General features: G+C 45.8%; 1 protein-coding gene across 1 annotated transcript in view; it reads right to left on the bottom strand.

The window, feature by feature from the left end:
* Positions 1-14,787: 14,787 nt before the first annotated feature.
* The window catches only part of camsap2b (calmodulin regulated spectrin-associated protein family, member 2b), a 63,355-nt gene continuing 55,875 nt past the window's right edge, over positions 14,788-22,267 (bottom strand). Inside the window, 6 exon segments of the mRNA XM_080466730.1 lie at positions 14,788-16,557; positions 16,990-17,108; positions 17,395-17,510; positions 18,880-18,979; positions 19,069-19,283; positions 21,109-21,245. Coding sequence (XP_080322856.1) covers positions 16,261-16,557; positions 16,990-17,108; positions 17,395-17,510; positions 18,880-18,979; positions 19,069-19,283; positions 21,109-21,245 — 984 coding nt within the window. The 3' untranslated portion in view covers positions 14,788-16,260.

Here is a 22,267-nt window from a genome sequence, read left to right as displayed (position 1 = left end):
TCAGACTGGTTCATAAGCTTTCCAGGACCATCGGACTGGTTCATGAGGCTTCCAGGACCATCAGACCGGTTCATAAGGCTTCCAGGACCATCTGACTGGTTCATGAGCTTTCCAGGACCATCAGACTGGTTCATAAGCTTTCCAGGACCATCAGACTGGTTAATGAGGCTTCCAGGACCATCAGACTGGTTCAGGGTTCGGTGGGTCCGGTCCTGGCAGTTTTGTGTTCTGTCTGTTTTGGTGGGTGTGGTCTTTCTGTTCTGTGTGCAGTGTTCCTTCCTCCCCCTCGCATGAGTGTGAGAGGATAACTCGTTTGACCTGTGGCTCATCAGCGGCTCCGCCCTTGAAAGCCTGGAGCTGCCAGTGGTCGTCGCCAGTCCGTACTCCTGTGAGGGTAGTGGTTTGTGCCAGCGCTCTCTTCAGAGTTTTGTCCCCTGGTGATGATCTCTGAGCTCGCAACAGTTCCTGTTTTCCTGCGGACTCCCGGTCCTCACCATCCTCTCCCATCCTGCACCATGGAGAAGCTCCTCTGCACTGGTTGTCTGGGAGCTGAAGGATCCCCCAATAATCTTTTGAGTTTTTCACTTTCAAATCTGTCCAACGTTGTCTCGTGTGTTCTGCATCTTGGGTCTGCCCCCCCCCCGGAATCATGACAGAACGGACTGGCCAGAATGCAGACACCGCCGGAACACACGCAGAGGTCGCCCAGCTCTGTCATGCCGTTTCTCAGCAGGGAGCCAGTCTGGGTCAAGTGGACCAGGAACTTCAAGCCATGATGACTCAGATACAAATCCAATTCCACCGTTTGGAGCAGCAACTGGATCACCTGTCGGCTGCTTCCTCAGACGCTCCGGCTTCATCCGTCCAGAACCCCTCCGCACCGGTAAGGCCACCCGAATGCCTTCAATCACGGATTCCTATGCCAGATTGTTTTTCCGGGGATCTGAACCATTGCCGGGGATTTTTGCTTCAGTGTGAGCAGGTGTTTTCACTCCAGCCAGCCGTGTTTGGCACCGACGCAGCAAGGATTCAGTTCATTTTAGGACTACTGCGGGACTGCGCCCTTACATGGGCGGAGGCTAATAGTTCTCCCACGCCACTAACCCACTTAAGTTATAATGAGTTTCTAGAGGATTTTAAGTTGGATTTTGATCATCCGACTCGCGGCGGGGACGCAGCGCGCCGGCTACACGAGCTCCACCAGGGATCCCGGTCTGTGGTGGAGTATGTGGTGAGTTTTGGACATTAGTCCCAGACGTCACTTGGAATGACTCCGCCCGCAGGGATGCCTTCCTACGAGGCTTAAATGACATTGCAACAGACAGTTTAACCCTTGTTGAGTCACCAACAGAATTAAAAACCTTGGTCCGCCTGGCTATCAGGGTGGACAACCGGATCCAGGAGCAACGGGCAGGACGGAGCCGCCCCTCCACCCCAGCTTCTAACCAGCGGCCACCGAGCTCGGAGTCAGGCAGGACGGAGCCGCCCATCCACCCCAGCTTCCAACCAGCAGCCACCGAGCTTGGAGTCAGGCAGGACAGAGCCACCCCTCCACACCAGGGGCCGCCGAGCTCGGAGTCCCAGCGGGCCTTTCCCAGCCCTACCTCTCGCAGTGAGGCCGCCCGAGCCGCCGGAGATTCAGAGGAGCCCATGCAACTTGGTCGCTCCCGCCTCACCCCAGCCGAGCGGAACAGATGCTTAAAGAAAGGTGACTGCCTCTACTGTGGTAAGCCAGGCCACTTCATCTCCAACTGTCCAGCCACGTTAAGACTAGACTCGTCCGGCCGTGTGGGGGTCTGGATGAGTCATAACTTAGACCCTGCCCAGGTAAAACGCTTGTTGCTCCCTGCAAGACTACAAATTAGCCCAGCAGCCCTCAATTTGACAGTATTCATAGATAGCGGAGCGGAGGACAACTTCCTGGACTATGAGTTTGCCCGTCAAGCCAACATAACCTTGTTCCCACTGAAAAAAGGCCTTGGTAGCTACCAACCTTAATGGCCAGCCATTCGCCCAGGTGACCCATACTTCAGCTCCATTAGTGTTATCTGTCTCTGGCAATCATAATGAGACCCTCAAATTCAAAGTCATCAGCTCCCCGATTAATCCTATTGTTCTTGGTTACCCCTGGCTCCTGCTCCACAACCCTCAATTAGACTGGCAGGCCGGCAGGGTGCTCAATTGGAGCCTTCATTGTCATGCTCACTGTTTAAGCGCAGCATCCCATTCACCTCCGGGAAAACTTCTAGAGTTTTCCCGTCCAGACATAGCATTGGTCCCGGCAGAATACCACGACCTGGGGGAGGTATTTCGCAAGGATCTGGCTCTCTCCTTAATTCCCCACAGGCCTTATGACTGCGCCATTGATCTGCTTCCTGGCGCTCCACTTCCTGGCAGTAAGCTTTACAGCCTGTCACATTCAGAGGCGGCGGCCATGGAAACATACATCTCGGAGTCGCTTGCAGCTGGCATCATCCGACCTTCTTCCTCTCCCGTGGGAGCAGGGTTTTTCTTCGTGGAGAAGAAGGACGGATCCCTCCGACCCGGCACGGCCCTTAAACTCCAGACTGAGATTGGTTCATCATCAGACCAACGCTCATCATAGACTTTTCTTAGTATTTGTACTTATCTCGCCTGTCTGCCAGTCTCTCTCTCCCTCTTCTATTCCTCTCTCTCCCTGTCCTATCCCATGTACTTCTCCCCCCAACCGGTCAAGGCGGATGGCCGCCCTTCCAGAGTCTAGGGTCCGCTCCATGCTTTCTTCCTGAAGAGGGAGTTCTTTTGAACTTCTCTCCATGCGAGGGAGTTTTTCCTGGTTTCCAGTGTTGCTTGTTACATCTGCTACTTTGGAAGGTTTAGTTGGGTTCTGTTCTCTATCATTGTAAGAGGCTCTGAGATGTTTGTTGATGTGATTTAGCGCTTTACAAATAAAATTGAATTGAATTGCATTGACTATCGAGGTTTGAACAACATTACTGTCAAGAACAAGTATTCCCTGCCGCTGCACTCTTCCTCTTTTGAAGCCCTCCAAGGTTCGGTGATCTTCACCAAGCTGGATCTTCGCAACGCATACCATCTGGTGCGAATACGAGAGGGCGACGAATGGAAGACTGGATTCAACACCCCTCTGGGCTGCTTCGAATATCAGGTTATGCCTTTTGGACTCACTAATGCTCCTGCAGTATTCCAGGCTTTGGTGAATGATGTTCTTCGTGACTTCCTCAACCGTTTCGTGTTTGTGTATCTGGACAATATTCTGATATTCTCCAAGTCCGTCCAGGAACTCACCTGTGGCTCATCAGCGGCTCCGCCCTTAAAAGCCTGGAGCTGCCAGTGGTCGTCGCCAGTCCGTACTCCTGTGAGGGTAGTCGTTTGTGCCAGCGCTCTCTTCAGAGTTTCCCCCCTGGTGATGATCCCTGAGATCGCAACAGTTCCTGTTTCCCTGCGGACTCCCGATCCTCGCCATCCTCTCCCCTCCTGCACCGTGGAGAAGCTTTTCAGCGGTGGTAGTCTGGGAGCTGAAGGATCCCCCTATAAACGTTTGAGTTTTTTCACTTTCAAATCTGTCCAACATTGTCTCGTGTGTTCTGCATCCTGGGTGAGTGCTGGAGTGAAGACCAGGCTTTTATAGGCAGGATGATGAGCTGAGTAGAGTCAGGCGTGCCTCGCCTGCTGCTGGAGAAACCAACCACGCCCCCAACCACAGAGAGCAGAGAGGGGAGGGGGGACAAGAAAATGGAAGAAAAAGGCAAACGAAAAACCCCGACAAAAAACCAGAATCATCACACTAAAGCCTTATTTATTAATTCCAGCCGACTAAAACTCCCTGATGTAGTAGAATTCGAAGCAGCGAAATTAATGCGGATGGCCGCCCTTCCAGAGTCTAGGGTCCGCCCCACGGTTTCTTCCTGAAGAGGGAGTTCTTATGAACTTCTCTCCATGCGAGGGAGTTTTTCCTGGCCACTGTTGCTTGTTCCATCTGCTGCTCTGGAAGGTTTAGTTGGGTTCTGTTGTACTCTATCATTGTAAGAGGCTCTGAGATGTTTGTTGATGTGATTTAGCGCTTTACAAATAAAACTGAATTGAATTGAATTGAATGCAAAAGCTAGAAATAAGCAATTACAAGACAACGTACAGAAACTTTTTACTGATAGAGAGGAGGTTATAACTACATTTCACTGATAGAAAGGGAGGTTATAACTACATTTTACTGATGGAGAGGAGGGTAATAACTACATTTTACTGATAAAGAGGAGGGTTATAACTACATTTTACTGATAGAGAAGAGGGGTTATAACTATATTTTACTGATAGAGAGGAGGGTTATAACTTCATTTTACTGATAGAGAGGAGGTTATAACTACATTTTACTGATAGATGGCTGCATCCCTCTCCCTAAATCTCTGCAGATTTGGCCACTGTGGCTGTAGCTGTCCAGAAGAGATGGGAACTGGGGTCCTGATTCTCCTCCCCATCACGAGCTGTGCTGGGGAACTCCCTTGTGTGAGGGTCGTCGCTCTGTAAGCCAGCAAAGCCTTGTGAAAGTCTGCCTCTTTGGTGAGAAGTAACTTAATAGTCTTGTCTCAGTTGCAAACTGAGCAAACTCATGGCTGGAGAACTGTGGGCCGTTATCTGAGATTAGAACTTCTGGGCACCCAAACCTTACAAAGACAGCTTTGCACCTGTCAATCACTTGTTTGGCTTATGTGCTACAGGTCAAGTTGCATAGCTCTATATATCTGGAAAAGCGTCACTCAGGCACCTTGAGATGAAGACAACTGGCCTCCGAGAGCCATCCAGTTGTTTTTGTGTGAGTACCTCCCGCAACCCCTAGGAGGAAGCATCTGCAGACACCATTGTCTCCCGTGCTGGGCTATACTGAGCCAACACAGTGTCCGAGCTGAGTTCTTTATTTACGTCCATGAAAGCTTTTCTTTGAGGCTCCTCCCATGTCGAATGGGTGTCGCTCTTTTCCAGATCCCGGAGTGGTTTTGTCAGATCAGGCAGGCGTGAGGAAAATTTCCCCACATTGTTGACCATGCCCACAAAGCGGCAAATATCGGCTACATTCTTTGGTTCTGGCATTTCCCGGATTGCTTTAATTTTATCAGGATTTGCCCTGATGCCTTGTGCATTGACAACGTGTCTGAGGAACTTGATTTCTGTCATGGCAAACTTGCCCTTGTCATTCAGAGTCAGCCCCGCCTCTCTGTATTTTGTCAGCACCTTGAGCAGCCTGTCGTCGTGTTCAATACGGTCTTTTCCTGTTACTAGGATGTCATCAGTGTGGCAGAGGACTCCATCAATGCCTTCAATGAGCTGGGAGATTCTCTTTTGAAAATGTTCAGGGGCTGATGAGATCCCAAAAGGCAGCCTTTTGAAGAAATACTGTACCTGCCCTCTGGAGAGTTACAGTTTGTGAGCCGTTGTGAGTCTTTGTGTAGCGGCACCTGCCAAAACCGTGACATGGCATCAAGTTTTGTAAAGACTGTGGCTCCTTCCAGTCTTGCCAGTGTCTTGTCTCATCCAGGCAGGATGAGCCATTCCCTTTCCACACTGTCATTGAGATGCGTCATATCCACACAGATACGCAGTTTTCCTGTTGGCTTCACACGGGGGACCATATCTGCACACCACTGGGTAGGTTCTTCTACACGGGCTATGACCCCCATTTCGTCCATTCGATCAATCTCCTCTTTGACGTTGCTCCTGAGAGGCAGCGCCACTCGTCGAGGGACAGAGAACGCAAAGGGCTGTGTCGACTCCTTCAGTTTTATTTTGTATTCTCCTTTTAGTTGTCCCAATCCCGAAAACACCTCCTGGTAGGCTGAGTGGAAATGTGTCTCTCCATCTTCAATGCTGTTCAGCTGGGGAATCATGTTTAGTCTCACGATTGCTGGGTAGCCGAGCAGGGGTGTGGCTCGGTCCCTAACGACAAAAACTGTCTCCTCAATTTTCCTGCCTCCCCTCTCTATAACAGAATCCACCTGTCCTATGGTGTCCAGTGGCGTATTATTAGGGCCATACAAGGGTCTGCTTGGAGGTGACGGTGGGTCATATCTATCTTGTGTGTATATAAGTGCAGGCACCGCAGTGACATCTGCTCCTGTATCTACTTTGAAAGACACAGGCTCCCCATTTATTATCAAATTTTCTGTCCATCTTGGCCTTTTCTGTGGACTCCGTACAGCCACTGTGCCCAAATATGCTGCATCTGACCCTGCTTCTACAGAATGGAGGGTCTGAGCTGACCTGCACACAACTGCAAAATGTCCCTTCTTATGGCATTTTCTGCATTTAACATCCTTTGCTGGGCACTCACTCCATGAATGATTTGTGGTTTTTCCCCATTTGCCACAGGGTTTGACTTGCGTAGAGGTAAACTGGTGTGCTGCTTGGGCGTGATGTTGCTGTGTTTTCTGTCTTTTCTTTCTTAGTTATTTCTCTTGTATTTATTATGTACTACTGCATCCATGTGGGCGGGGAACCAGCTTACAGTAAAACTGTTTGCTGCTTTCTCCCCTCTTCATGCTGTCTCACTTGTGCGATTGCTGTGGCATTTAATTGCAATCTCTCTGACAGCATCGCATATCCCCACAACAATCCTATCACGGATAATTTCCTCACGGAAGTCCCCATAGTTGCAGTGTTCTGCCATCTTATGGACATCTGTAATAAAGTGTTCCGCACTCTCCCCACCTTCCTGGCTTCTTTTGTTAAATTTTGCCTGCTCATATGTGACAATGTGTACTCCAACAAAGTGGTTATCAAAAGCCCTCTTAACAGCTGCATAGTCTTTTACCTGCTCCTGGGCCAGTGTTAGAGACCCCAAGATATCATCAGCCTTGTCACACATTAAGTAGATCAAGGAATTTACCTGACAATCCCCCTCTTTACTTGCCTGGCCTGAAGCTGTCCTGAAGCGTTCAAACTGTCTGATCCATGTTTTCCACAATCTGGGTTCAAAATCAAAGGCTTCAGGCGGGGAAAAAGTCCCTAGTTGCTCCATATCGGCAGGGCAGAGTTGACGGCGGGTGAGCTTAGCTCGTCCGCTAACACTGTCCGGCAGGGGATTAGCCTCTTGTTTTTAGCCTTTTTTAGCATTACAGCGCCAATAATAGGTAGTAGCGGTTGATGTGGCGTCTATTCTTTATAATGTCTATGGTTTCCCCCGACAAGGACTGGTATAATCAGTAAACTGCTTTTCTGAGATAAAGCAGCTGCGGCAAGATTTAGCTATCAAAACACTCGGGTGCATGTTTCTAGTAATTGCTCATTTCAAATTGCAGCTCCATGAAACAGACGTCTTCCTTTTGTGATGAAAAACTGTAAGAAATGGTCACATAACGAATCCAAGGTCATTTGTTTTTGTTTTTATGTAGATATTTTTGATCACTAACTGATTAAAAACCCAGTAGTTATTTTAGGAGCTGAAGACTTGGTGTATTTAAGTCCTACTCAACATGTCCTCTTATCCATAAAACAACGTTATTGTGATTAATTCTTTATTCAATTCGAATTCCTAACTTTGTAGTACTAAACTAGAAATAAATAATTCATTATTAATGACGTAACAATTTGAAATAGAATATAAATAAATATTGTTCAACATTATTGTAATTTCTTTTAAGCAAAGAAGAAACACTACAGTCAGTATTGTGCTATTTAGTCTTTCACGTATTGAGATACACATAAGTGTTATATCACTCCCAATTAGCTAATGTTGTGAGTGGGTGAATGTGATTAGTAGTGCTCAAGAGGTGGGAAATTGCTATTTAAGTGAAATCCATTTAGCATTTACATCAATGTAAGAGCAAACAAACCATCAAAAGCACAACATGTAAGAAAAACTGGGAGATGAGGTTTTGCACATTTTTTATTCACAATCACAATGGTAGAAGAAAAAGTCATTAACTGACAATAATCAATCCTTGTCCAGAGCAGAAGGCAGTGGGCCTGTTTACACAACAACAAAAACGAGTGTAACCGCAAAACTTTGGTAGCTTCGGGGACCTGCTGGACGATCGCCACTGCAAATGTCACTTTTTCATACCGCTCCCTGGTGGACACCTGGTGCCTTATACATAAAACCTTGCGTAGGATTCTTACTAAAAATCTACACGTGCCCAAAACCTGAAAATGGTGTGCGCCCAAAAACATTTGGATCAGTAAAACCATGCGTATGGACATCTGCACATCATAAATACCATAAATAGTCAATGCAAAGTATCTCAAGAATATTTGTGAGTGCAGACCATGGTGTCAGAGAGGGAAGGAGACATTTTGGTGGAGACACAGCAGAGACAGATAAAGTTCAGTTTTATCTGTTTATTAAATGTATAAATTCAATATTTCAACAGGGACTGTGAAAAGGCTCAGTGGACTTTGTCTTGTGTCCTCAGTCAGTGTAGAGTTGGAAGCAATGACGAGGAGGTCGTCTGTCTCCAGCACCAGTCCGTCCAGAGCGCATGGCGGTCCTAGAGCATCTATAGAGCAGCATTACACATGACTGTCACCACGCTATTCATATACTGTCTCAGAAATGAGACAGATTTTTACACACTTTCTCACAATTAATAATCAATCAGTTCTATCCGCCCTGTATAATTTCTTTTCTTCTTTTTTTTCTTTTTCTTCTCTTCCCTTGTCCTGTTCGGCAGCTTGGACAAACAATATGATGTGATCTAGAACCTTCTGGACTCAGAACAGTTTTTGCTCTTGAACAGGAAGAGACCTGGAGTCTCCTCCTGTTGCTGCTTTATTAGGAGTTGGTATGGCTGCTGTACACGACCGGGGGGGGACGCTCAAAGAGAGAGAGAAGAGAGAATATTGAGGGGGGGGTGACAACATACAATACCTTTGTTAGTGCTACAAAAAAATTGATTTACAGTAATCATACTGATCCAAATACTTTCCAACTATTATTATATTAACCAGCCTGAGCAGCTCTATCTAGACAGTAACATGATTTTCAAGCAGGAACATAAATTAACAAAGAAGCAACAACAAAAGAAAAACATGATTTTGAGAGTTGAACGAATGATGACAGAAAACAAGTGACCTCAGTAACACATCTCATTGATGAGGAGTGGAAATGTGTGTGTGTGTGTGGGGGGGGGGGGGGGGGGGGGGGGATGAGTATATTGGGATGGGAGGGGGTGAGCGTGCCAGGATGGAGAGGTCAACAACACAGGGGTGAGAACCACCATTCGGTTCCCACACCTGTGGGTGAGAAACCTTTCTTGTTTTCACCGTCTTGGTGCAGTAAAGCAAAAGGAAAACGTGTTTGCTGACCATAGAAAAGGTTATAAGACTGGAAAAACACAGACAAACATAAAAAAAACATTTTAGCAGGATACAGAGAAGAACATAATCCTTCAGTAGCATTAGAATCCATCCATCCATCCACCCGTTCCCGGGTGGTGGGGGTGTCAGTCTGAGCACCGTCACCCAGATCACATTGACCCATTAAGCACCTTCCTGCAGGTGGAGAGCCCACAGGAAGGTGGCGCCCAGCGTGGGACATGAACCCTCTACCTTGAGAGTCTCATGCTCTACCAGCTGAGCTAGCCAGGGGTAGCATTATATTAATAATTGCATATAATAATTTTTCCATAACAACCTGAAACCTTTGTGCATTCTTGAATATACTGATCACGGTGTCATTAATGATAAAAAATAATGTATGAAAATAATGTTTTCTCCATTAAGCAAGCTAAATCATCATTTGAATAATAAAGGAAACAAACTGTTTACCTTGTCAATAATATTGATATTGATTAATCCATTATCTCCATGCTAATTATTCTCTAAAATGATTGAAACCAATTACCGCTATTGATCAAAACCAATATGTAAATAGATAAAACTAAAAACTTCTCTACACAAAGTAGTGATAATACCACAAGGAAAAGTAACAACAGCACAGCGTCTCTGTGCCTGTTCTTCCTCCTCCAGTGGCTCCTGGGTCTTCTGGGTCGGTCATGTTTTATCAGTGTAGATGTTTGTGTGCAAAGAGTTCTTAGTCACATGTGGCGACAGTATGCTTCTCTGAGCAGCACTGGCGTACACCCTGGAAGTGTTCATGACGTGTGCATGTATTACTGCTTCTTCTCGTCCTTGTCTACTACGTCGGGTGGTGTCCAGGCTCGGATTCCTTTATAATCGTCCAGGTTGGGAAGAAACGTTGATCCTCCTTATATGGACCACTGCTAAGCACCAGAGTGCTCGCTGCTCCTTTGTGGTGGATGTTCATCCACTCTTCTGTGGTGTATTTCCCTCCACTCCAATTGGACAGGTCAGCTGACCTGCCTGGTTCTCCGCCTCCACTCTCTCCTGCCTCCACATAGAGAGTTGGATCTCCTTGGACCACCATGGTTTGGATCCATTCCGCTTTTCCTTCCACCTGCAGGGCTGTTCTTGTCATGACCAGCACCTGGTATGGACCTTTCTGTCTAGGAAACAAAGACTGAGGCCCTGTTTACACAACAACGTTTCACGTGACACCACCTAATCCGTTAAAATAAAGGAGTGTGTTTCCACTGCAGCAGCGGACACAGAGACAACGATGTATTTAGTCTGCCAGGCCACTGGAGGGTGCTGCTTGATTTTGTTATGAAACTACACAGACGTGTGCAGAGAACAGAACACTATAAAGGTGAAGAAAATGGAGAGAACCTGACATCCGTATGGACTGATGACACATCGGATGATATCAGGGAGAGTCTCAACTATTAAACTACTGATCTGGACCATAAAACTAGAATATGGACCGCAGGTCGTACCACTACGGGTCCTACCACTACGGGTCGTACCACTACGGGTCGTACCACTACGGGCCGTACCACTACGGGCTCTGGAGCCTTCATCAGTCTCTGCAGGAGGGAACAGAGACCGTGGAAGAATCTTTCCACTTTGGGAGCCGGATTAAAAACTTCATGGATACAGTGCATCCTCAAACTGGTGTCGTGTAAACGGACCTCCCAAAAGAGAAGAAAGTTTTGCGGATACACTCGAATTCGTTGTCGTGTAAACGGGGAATAAGACAGAGACTTGATTAATACATAATCATCCACACCAAAAGGAAGAAATGGTTCATCTCCAGGCTTCGGCAGTGTCCTGGACACCTGAAGACGAAAGTCTCTCAAAATGTCGGAAAAAAATTGAGTATCTCAGTAGCATTCACTATGCGTTAAGTATTCACTATGTGCAAGACTACATGTGGCATGTGAACTACACAATCATGTGCAAGTACAATAGGTGACGATTTATCAACCATAGTAGCAACAGTGTCCACCAATCTCAGCGTCTAGACACACCAAGGACTATCGAGGAGAGACACAAGCAGTAATACGCCACAGGACGGCAACGCTTTCCATGTTTCTGCATCAGTATCCCTGTAGCAACACCCTCCTTTTCATACACATGTAGATGAGACGGATGATGTTAGTCCAGCAAGCCAGCGCTGGAGCTGAAATCAACGCTTGTTTGAGTTCCTGAAAATCATTTTGCATCTCTGCCGTCCACTCCACCTCTCTCGGAGCAGCTTCAAGGGCCGGACCTCTCAACACAGAATCCACAGCTGCATACTCAATAATCCAGTGGTGACAGTAGTTTGCCATCCCAAGGAACAATAACATGTCCTTCTTGGTTGCTGGTGGTGACACATTGGTGAGCAGTTTCACTCTCTCGGGAGACGGGAGTCGTTTGTCAATCCCTTAGCAACTGTCCCAAATATGTAACTTGAGGCAAACAAAACTGAAGCTTGGCCAACGATACTCTGACCGCACTGAGCCAGTCTTTTCAGAAGCAAAATGGAATCAGTTCTACAGTCCGCAGGTGTGGGTGAAGTGTTTTTCCCCCCGGGAGGCGCAGATCTTCGAGATCGCGTTTCACCGCTGCTGCATACACCCCCGGACTCTCCCCAACCCCTGGACCAGCCTAGTCCATGTGCACTGCTTACCCTTGTAAGTAAATGCAAACACATATAGTGCAGCAGACAACCAAAACAATCGTGCATTTTGTGGTACAACCATGAAATTTGCCACTTATAGCCAAAGGCAGTCCAAAAAGATTTGGATATGGAGCCATCATAAATTTTCAACATGGCACTCATGGCAGCCATTTTTTTTAAATGGCTGCCGGCAACAACTGATTTCTTATGACTGATGGATATAATATGTTTCAGGCTTATTTACAATACAGAGTACTACGGTAAATGTCTTTAGGATAATAATAATAATTTTTTATTTTATTTTTTTCTCCCTTGTCCTGTTCGGCAGCTTGGGCCAACAATATGATGTGATTGAGAGCCTTCGGAGTCAGAACAGTTTTTTGTCTTGCAACAGGGAGAGACCTGGAGTCTCCTCCTGTTGCCTTCTCTGTCAGAAGTTGGCATGGCTGCTGTACACGACCGGGGGGGAACGCTCAAAGAGAGAGAGAAGAGAAAAGAGAGAAGAAAGTTTGAGGGGGGAGGGGGGAGGGGGGGGGGGGGGGGGATAACATACAATACCCTTGTTGTGTTACATAAATTATTTGCAGTTATCACACTGATCCAAATACTTTACAACTGTTATATATGTCATATAGTTACCCGGATGGTGTACAGATCACACAGGAATTAAATGGTACTGGATGAACAATCGGGCTCGGTGTAGGGCAATTTTCTTATCCGAACTGAGTTGTGTCCCATACTTGTATGTGTTTCCTTGTAGTAAAGGTGGTTAAAGGATAACCCCTCAGCCTTTACTGCAAACAAAGTTTCTTTTTCTTGTCTGAAAAAATGTTTAAGAAATTCCAACTTGTAAATTTTGATGGTCAAGGACCATCAATCTTTTGCACAGACCAGACCGACTGGAAGCTCTGCATTATATGCCAAGAACACATGGCAGAGGCATTGAGATGTCCTTTGCAGTCCAAGCGAGCAGACAAGAGTAGTGGATACACTTCACTTGCAGAGCATTTAACCCAGTTTAATGAACTTGGCCAGCTCCCCTCAACATTGCCAATTGGAAGACTGGATGAGGGTCATGGTATAGAAGCATCCATGGTTGCGAACAAAGCTCAATATCATCAAACATGCAGGCTTAAGTACAATGAAACCAAGTTGAAAAGAGCAAGAAAGCGAGCATGCAGTGAAAGTCCTGATCAACAGTCAGTAGGCAAAGTCAGAAGGTCTCAACCAAGTCGGACTCCTGAAATGAGACAGGACATCTGTTTCTTCTGCAGACAGGCTGCTGGCAATGAAGGCCTTCGTGAGGCTGCAACATTTAAATTGGACCATCGGCTATGCGCTGCTACAAGCCTGCTTCAAGACACAGAATTACTTGGACGACTTAGTGCTGGGGACACTTTGACCATTGAAGTCAAGTATCACGCCAGATGCCTACTAGGTCTCTATCGTGGCGCCAGAAGGGCTATCTTAGAAGGTCTTGAAGATAATGGCCATGGACATGCAGCATCAACCTCTGGTGTTGTGTTTACTGAGTTGGTGCTTCATAGAGAAGAGACCAGACAATGTGATGAGTCAGCACCTGTATTCAAACTAGCTGAGCTTTCCCAGTTCTACAAGTCACGAATGGAATAGCGAGGAGTAGAGGTTGATAACAAGAGTTCACTCTACAAGGCTGAAAGACAGACTTCTTGCCGAGTTCCCTGACATGTGAGCTTATACAAAGGGAAGAGATGTCCTGATGGCCTTTGAAGATGATATCGGCAGTGCCCTTGCCAAAGCCTGTGAGCAAGATAACAACGAAGACGTTATGCACATTGCACATGCTTGCACAGATTGTCCGCCGACACATTTTTGGTGAGGCCAAACCATTTAATGGTTTTCCTGAACATTGCCAAGAGGACTCTGTGCCACAGCTGTTGCTTCCCCTTGTGAACATGATCTTAGAGGGACCCAGCATCAAAGACCAGATGGAAGAAGCAATATCCACTGCAGCACTTACAATTGCTCAGTTGCTGAAATTCAACACTGTTAAGCAGAAGCAAGGCACAGCAGCTTTCGTCAGACACAGTACTGCACAGGAGACACCAGTTTCATTATACATAGGACTGATGCTGCACGCACACACACACACGTAAAAGGGAACTTGTAGATAAAATGGCCCTTCTGGGCTTGAGGCGTATCCTATGATCGTGTTTTTCAGCTCTCAACTCGGATGGGGAACCACGTCTGCCAGCAGTTTCATAGAGAACAAGTGGTATGCCCTCCACAGTTGCACAGTCATGTGTTTACCATTTTTCTATAGCACATACTTAACATCCAGAGCAAGGATGCCACTGCACCAACACCTCTTCACTGGTCCAACTGGCCTTAGGTTTGGTCAATCTCCCCCGGACAGTCTGGGGTAAAGCCCCCTGTGGTTCTCCTGGCCAGGAGGACGATAGGATGCCTCATCAAAACTTCCCATTCAAGCAGCTGAAAAAATGTTGAAACACAAAACGTGACATTAATTCTATAACAATTCTACGTTAATTGTCAAATTGATGTAATAATAATATATGTTCTTGTGAATACTGCTGTTTTTCAGGCATTAGTTTCCTCTAACTAATCCACCTCTAACGCTCAAAAAGACCATTTTACCTGCACACATCTTATAGCAACTTTTTATCAGCTTAACTAAAGATGTTTCTGTCAATAAAAGTATTTCTTTGAAAGGCTCTCTTGAATGTAAAAATAAGGAAAAACTAAAAGAGCAGGAATGAAAAGCAAAAGCAAAGCTGAACGCCAAGAGGAGTAGCTAAGCCTGAAGCATCTGTTCCACAGAACACACACATAAATGTTGATAGCTGGCATTTTTAATAAAGCTCAAATGAATAAAAACAAAAACATAAATCAATAAACAGTTGATCAGATTCTTTTAAGTGAAAAGAAGTTAAATTCAAAGTTGGAGAAAAATGCTAAAGTTATCTCAGGATACTTCCAACTGAAGCCTCAATAGTACTGCAAGAAGTTCACTTCCTCTACACACTCCTTCAACACTGCTCAGCTTCATCAGTACACATGTTCAATGGGTATATGTTGTTACAAAAAATACTTCTATAAGCCAAAATATATCTGTACAGTGTCAATGCATACTGAATTAATACATGGAGAGAAAAAAAGGCGACAGTTGTGTAAAAGTAAGAAGCATGGCGGTCCTGAAGAGGGAACAGCTCCGATCAGACGACAGTGGGCGGGATCATAGGTGAACAGTCACTCTGAGGGTCATCAAGATCCCAGAGTTCAGACAACATCCATGTTAAAGTGACTTTTTGTGTTTGTTAGTTCTAATGGTGATTACTTCACTTCCGATGACTGATGGCACAGTGTGGGATTATTTCCAACTGGTCAAACACTTATGATAGTCTTTATCAGTGATTCTGTCAAGCGATCACACTTTTTGCATCTGTAGCACAATAAAAGGCCCCAAAGGACAAAACACTGACAAGATAAATTATAAAAGCAACTCAAAAGCTACCACAAGCAGACATGTTTGTTTCGACTGGAACTGCCATTATACACAAACACATTTAACTTATACACGTGTAGTATATTATGTTTCTCTGAATAAAATCTCAGACGCTCTTTAAAATACTTGCAATGCATTATAAAAAGGAAATAAATTAAGAGTGGATTGCAGGTGCGATGTCCCATCATTTCCACCTTCTGGAAAGTAATCGCAATCACCAACTGAGGTATTCCCCCACTCTTATTGGCACTTCACTGTACACACATATACAAATCATGACCTTTAAGTGTTTCAGTCATGTGTAAAAACAACAGAAACACATGCCTGAATAGCAGCGAAACGATCATCAATAACTGCTCATCTCATCACAGAAAGCCCCTTTTAAAATGCCCACAGAGGGCAGGTAATCAGACCCCACTCACCTGACCTCACCTGTGTCAGCACAGACAGGACAAACACTCACTGCACATCCATATGACACAAAACAAGCATAAGGCCACACATGATCAACTCAGAGAAAGCAAAGTGCCTCAGAGGCGTGACATTCAGTGCTTCAGTGGTTCAACTAGGTAAGGCAAAGCTCCGCCTTTTGTTTTCTGCTCTTTTTTTGGCACATGAGAACATGAACACACATGCTGACGATGGTCCAGCACTGGGAGCAACATCCGTGAGGCTCGTCTGTGTTCTACACTGCAGTTGTGACTGTGAACTGATGGATATTAAGGAAAAAGCAAATCCACAAAGTCTTCAGCGTCTCCTCCGATGAAGCAGGTTCACACGCTGTCCACAGGTCCGGCTGGTCCTACTTGGGGTGTTTTTTGGGCGTGCCCTGCTTCTTGGCTTGCCACAGATGGCTCGCGATGGTGATGGCGTCCACGCTGGCAGACATGGTTTTGGCTGGGATCTGGCTGAACTGCTTCCTGTCCGAGTTGTACTTGTACAGGGCTTCGACCATCTTGGCTGTAACACTCTTCGGGCCAATACCCGCCAGCTTGGTGATCTCCTCCGTTTCGGGGCAGTAGGTGTAAACGGACCTGAACTGGCATCCAGCATCACGGAACAGCACCAGGAAGTTATTGGCTTCAGACTTCTCCATTTCCTGCAACACATCAGAGCACCTCAGTCACTGCAGCATACTCGCTTCACACAGACATGTGTGCAGGCAGATATGGAATTGAACTGAATTGAAAGCTTTTATCGTCACTGTTACAAAAACAATGAAAAGCAGTTTGGCACTCTGTATCAGAAGCATTTAAGGATAAATTACATAAAGCCATATCAAACATGGATTTAAAAATGTACATAAAGTAATAAACACAGAGCAAAAATATGCAACAAAGTTATGAACATTAATAACAAATATAGCAATTGAGCAAAGAATATGGCATTTGTCCATGAATGTTACACTTGTATGCACGTGACATTATCATTCATCCATTCAGGAGGGAGAAGATCTTAAGACCGCTTGGGGATAAAAGCTGTTTTTGAGTCTGTTGTTTTTGGCTCCCAGTGTCCTAGAACGTCTACATACATCAAGTATCTTGTTTTTCTGCCCTTCATTGACCTTCCCAGCCAGGCAGCAGTGCGCCAGGGCGTTCTGGATGATGTGCTTGTTGGATTTGGCGCTGGGCTCCTTATAGAGTTTAGGTCCTGAAGGAAAGAAGCAAAAGCTTGAGTCTGCAAGAATAAATCAGTGGTTATGTGCAGAATCATTCTGCAAAGCAGTATTTAAAGTTCGGAAGGTGACTAATATCTAACTGATTGTATTTCTCTGGCGTTTTACTTTTGTAGCTAAGCTAATAGGCTAACTGTGTTAAGTTACTCATGCAATGAATTTTCTGTATCAAATTTGAGCGAGTTTATAATATTCACCTTTACATGTTCTGACTTTTATCCTATTTAGTTCAAAGGCCTGCTGCACATCCCGCATGTTTACCTGTGTACTCTGTGTTTGAGGGAGTGGAGGAGGTGGTCGACTCGTTCTCCCAGTCCTTCTCTCCATTACGACTACAAGCCGAAGGACAAGAGGAAAACCCTTCTGCTGAATCGGGCCTGCAGACCATGACACAACAAATGACAAACCACGTCGAGACAACGGGGATGAAACCAACACACACACACACACACAGACACACACACACACACACAGACACACACACACACACACACACACACACACACACACACACACACACACACACACACACACACACACACACACACACACACACACACACACACACACACACACACACACACACACACACACACACACACAGGGTCAGACATGGTGACACACTTCTCCAAAGCCTGCCTGGTGTTTCCCTACACCTCAGACCGTGACGGTCGGGTGACGGCCGGATGACGGCCAGGTGAGACCGTGACGGCCGGGTGACGGCCAGGTGACGGCCGGGTGACGGCCGGGTGATGGCCGGGTGAGACCGTGACGGCCGGGTGACGGCCGGGTGACGGCCGGGTGACGGCCGGGTGACGGCCGGGTGAGACCGTGAAGGTCGGGTGAGACTGTGACGGCCAGGTGAGACCGTGAAGATCGGGTGAGACTGTGACTGCCGGGTGAGACCGTGAAGGTCGGGTGAGATTGTGACGGCCGGGTGAGACCGTGACGGCCGGGTGAGACCGTGACGGCCAGGTGACGGCCGGGTGAGACTGTGACGGTCGGGTGAGACCGTGACGGTCGGGTGAGACCGTGACGGTCGGGTGAGATTGTGACGGCCGGGTGACGGTCGGGTGAGACTGTGACGGTCAGGTGACGGTCAGGTGAGACTGTGAAGGTCGGGTGAGACCGTGAAGGTCGGGTGAGACCGTGATGGTCGGGTGAGACCGTGACGGTCGGGTGAGACTGTGAAGGTCAGGTGAGACTGTGAAGGTCAGGTGAGACTGTGCGATGAGGCTCAGAAAAGGCATGTTCAGCCAAGCAGAGCAAAGCAGCATCCTGGTGGACACTGAGACGAGCTGGAGGAGCAGACACAGAGAAGCAGCACAGAGAGCGAATAACAGGCTGAGAGCAATACTGAAGACAGGAGGAGGAAAAGAGCTCAGCCACATGTCCAACAAATGAAAAACTATCTGACTTGAGCACATTCACCTGAATCTAATGATATGAAGGCTGAAACTACATGAAGTTACCACATATTCACACAGCTACAGCAGTCCGTCTGATGAAGGAGCTTCTTCTGCAGTGCTACTAACCTTCCCTTTCTTTCTTTGGAAGAGTTTAAATAAAATGGGATATTGGCAGAAGCTAGTTTGTTGCCTCTGAGGGAAGCAGGCAAAGTAAGAGGGAGAAGAAGAGAGGGATAAAAGAAGGTCAAGCAGTAAACCTCAGGGACTATCAGGCTTCTCATCAAAGACAAGGGCCAGAACATTAAACACAAGTCACCAGTTTGTGTGTGGCTCTTACCTGTAGTTCTTCCTATTATCTGACTGATCTCTGTCATTGTCAGCCAGACTGAGAGACGCCAGAGACACGCTGGACACAGAGAAGCCTCGAGGACGGACCCCTGCACCACAAACAGCAGAGGGCGGGGACAGTGTGGGTTCACAGTGTGAACTTTACACACTAAGACCTTCATGTTGGTGTGTCGCTCACCTGTTGCTCTCACAGGAGGCGTGGATGAGTCCACCACGTCCCTGTGGATGGACTTGGGCCTCGGCTTCTTCTTGAGACTTCCCGATCGGGGTTTGATAACCTCGTCCATGTCCTCCATCAGCTTAAGCTGCTTCCTCCTCATATACTCGTTCTTGATGTAATCCCTTCTTGCTTTCTCGTCATCCTTCTTCTGCTGCTCCTCCTCTGCTTTCAGCCTGGAGACGCACGTAGAGATCAGATAAGCTGTGTCAGTGTCGTTATCACATCACATCAGTCAGAGGGAGGAAGATGCTCTTCATGCTCTATGAGAACAGTTTTAAAAAAAAAGGTTAGGATTAGTTAGTAACTAATTACAAAAACAAAAAGCTAAGATGACATGCATGTACCAACCTGCAGATGCCGGCAGAAACTTAGGATACACAATAAATCATGCTCACAACCTAATGTTAGTGAGATTTTCTCTGCTGCCAGGAGGACGGGAGGGGTTCACCAGTAAACACTTTGGAGAAAAGGAACCGTAAAAGCATCATGTAATGCCAATTTGCTTTAACTTGCATGGTACATATTTTTAACCTTACTGTCCGAGCTGTGGAGATTTAACTGACTTCTGGTGCTGCACATTTTCAGATAAAAGAAGACTATTTATGAACAATAATATTTATTTGAAAGCTCCTTTCTCAGCAGTCGAGGACTGCCAACAAGCCAACATTTACATATATATAGAGTACACACTAAAAACAGTAAAAACAATCAAATTAGCATCAGCTGGAATATGCATTTTGAACAGATAAGTTTTTAATTGTGATTTGAAATGAGGGGATGAATCCATGTTTCTCATTTGGGTGGTAATGACTCCCAGAGACGGTGGTGGTGAGATGGACAGAGAGGTGAATGGAGGAAGAGGGTCTGAGGGAAGGGGAGGGAGTGGAAACATGGAGGATAAAGGAGACATTAGTCACACTTCAGTTTAAAGGTCGTTTATTGTTGTTTATTATTTTTGACCACCAGGGGGAGTATCACACTGCTGTCTCACAAGAACGTTTGTTTTTGGGCTTGAGATTAAAGGTGATGGTGTCACAGGTGAATGAGTGTGGAAGGTGGAAGAAACATAGTTGTTATTGTAGCCGTACTCGCCACCAACACACACAGAGGATTGCTGTTTCGTAGATGGAAGTAGGAAGACCAGGTGACGTCACTGACATGAGACTGAAAGACTGAAAAGGCAGGATGACACCCAGTGTTTTAAGTGTAATAAAAGCAGTGGCGGTCCTCCCCTTAGTGACCTGCTGTCAGTCTCTCATACTCATATGGACAAAAGCATGATATTCTGCAGCTCCACAGACATTCTGGGCTACAGGTGTTTAGTGTAAAATAAAGGCACCTTGTGCAGCATGTGGATCCAATGGCTGCCTTACTATAGTTGTGTCAGATTAAAAGAAAACAAAACATTAGAATACATGTTGTAAGTAATTGCATATTGACCGATTTTTTAAAATTCCCTAAAGAAATCAAAAGAAAGAATGAGAGAGAGAGAGAGATGAGTGGAAGTCACTACATACCATCCTGAATAAGATCAGATATACTTTTATTGTGCCTGTGGGGATTTTTATTTTCTAATCAGCCTGTACTGCAGAACATGTACTGGGTGTAATTTAAGCGTGTAATTGTGAAAAACAAGCTGCAGTGAATCCACTTGAAAATGGACACAGAGGAACCTGGGGGCATGTAGAACAGGAACCTGCTGCAGTTTGCTGAAAACTATTTGATCAGAATTTTTAGGAAATGTTCTGCCTGTACAGTAATATAACGTATTGCGTGATTTAAGTGTGTAATTGTAAAAAAAACACTCTGGTGTCACAAAGCCAGTTGGTGCTGGTGTTGCTCCACTGGATGTGACAACCGCAACTTCTGCATTGGGGCAGAGATTATGGACACCATGCAAGGACAGACACCGGCGCTCGGAGCAGCTCCGGTGTACCGGCACACCGTGTCACTGTGACGTGGGGACACTCAGTGTCACTGTGACGTGGGGACACTCACCGAGCCGCCTCCCTCTTCTGCTCCTGGTCCTGCTCCTGCTGCTGCTTCCTCTCCTGCGCCTCCTTCTCCCTCTGCAGCCTCTTCTCCAGCAGAGCCGCCTTCTTGGCTGCCATGTCCTCCTCGGCCTTCACGTCGTCCTAAAAGCATCAGGTGAGAGGCGAAAGGGAACCAGCAAAACCCAATCAACAGGAGCACATTAGGATTTAAACAGGTTTTTGCTGCTGATTCTGATACGTTTCAGCCTTGAGTGCCGATCGCTGCCCATCACTGATACTAATCACATGGATTGGCAGTAAAGTTTTTGATTTACTCTTCAGCACGGAATGAGGCATCTACATATATTATGTCTGAGCTACTCTGCGCACAGGGCCGCTGCAGCTGCAAAGCACTATGAGCTGTGGCAATGAGTGACACATATTTAGTGATCGTGTCCGATTGACTGGAGCACCACTCTACACATTTGTCCTAAATGTCATATATTGTGAATGTTTCAACCTTTGATTCAGATAAAACCGTGGGACAATAACAACGTTATTGTGCGTGGTTTGAGCACAAAAACATGTTTTCTGGCCACATCCCTTTGTTTTTAGCTCATCATACAGTTTTCAGGTTCAGTCCAGGCATCTGCAGCCTTTAGGACTAAAAACTGGTTTCTCTCATTTCTCACCAAATACAATTAATCTGGAGCTGCAGAATCTGTTTAACCTTTAAGGTAAGTACACATAACACATTTATATAGTTCATTGATAACTATTAATTAAAACAACAGGACTTTTATCAAATTCTAGCAGGTTTATCCATTTTAGTAGCCATTTTGAATCTTTCAATATTTTGGCTGCTTTTCTTATTTCTTCTCCGTCCCGCCGAGATTCTTAAAAATCAATTCATTATAAAATTTGAAAAAATAGACCTTAAATGGAGCTTTCTAATGCATTTTGGATGAATAAATACTACATTGTGTACTACTAAATACTACACTGTGACATGTGATAAATTGTAGGACCAGTTAATATTGAACGAACCAAACATCAAATATGTTATGGAAGAAATATACGTATTTAAAAGTACATAACTGAACCAATATAAAGATGCACATAATATAAATACATATATACACGTATATAATGTATACAAGGATGTACACAAAATAAATACTAAA

This window comes from Lipophrys pholis (assembly GCF_963383615.2).
Source record: "Lipophrys pholis genome assembly, chromosome: 1".
Lineage (NCBI taxonomy): Eukaryota > Metazoa > Chordata > Actinopteri > Blenniiformes > Blenniidae > Lipophrys > Lipophrys pholis.
The sequence above is the reverse complement of the archived record's forward strand: the minus strand, read 5'-3'. Positions and strand labels throughout refer to the sequence as shown.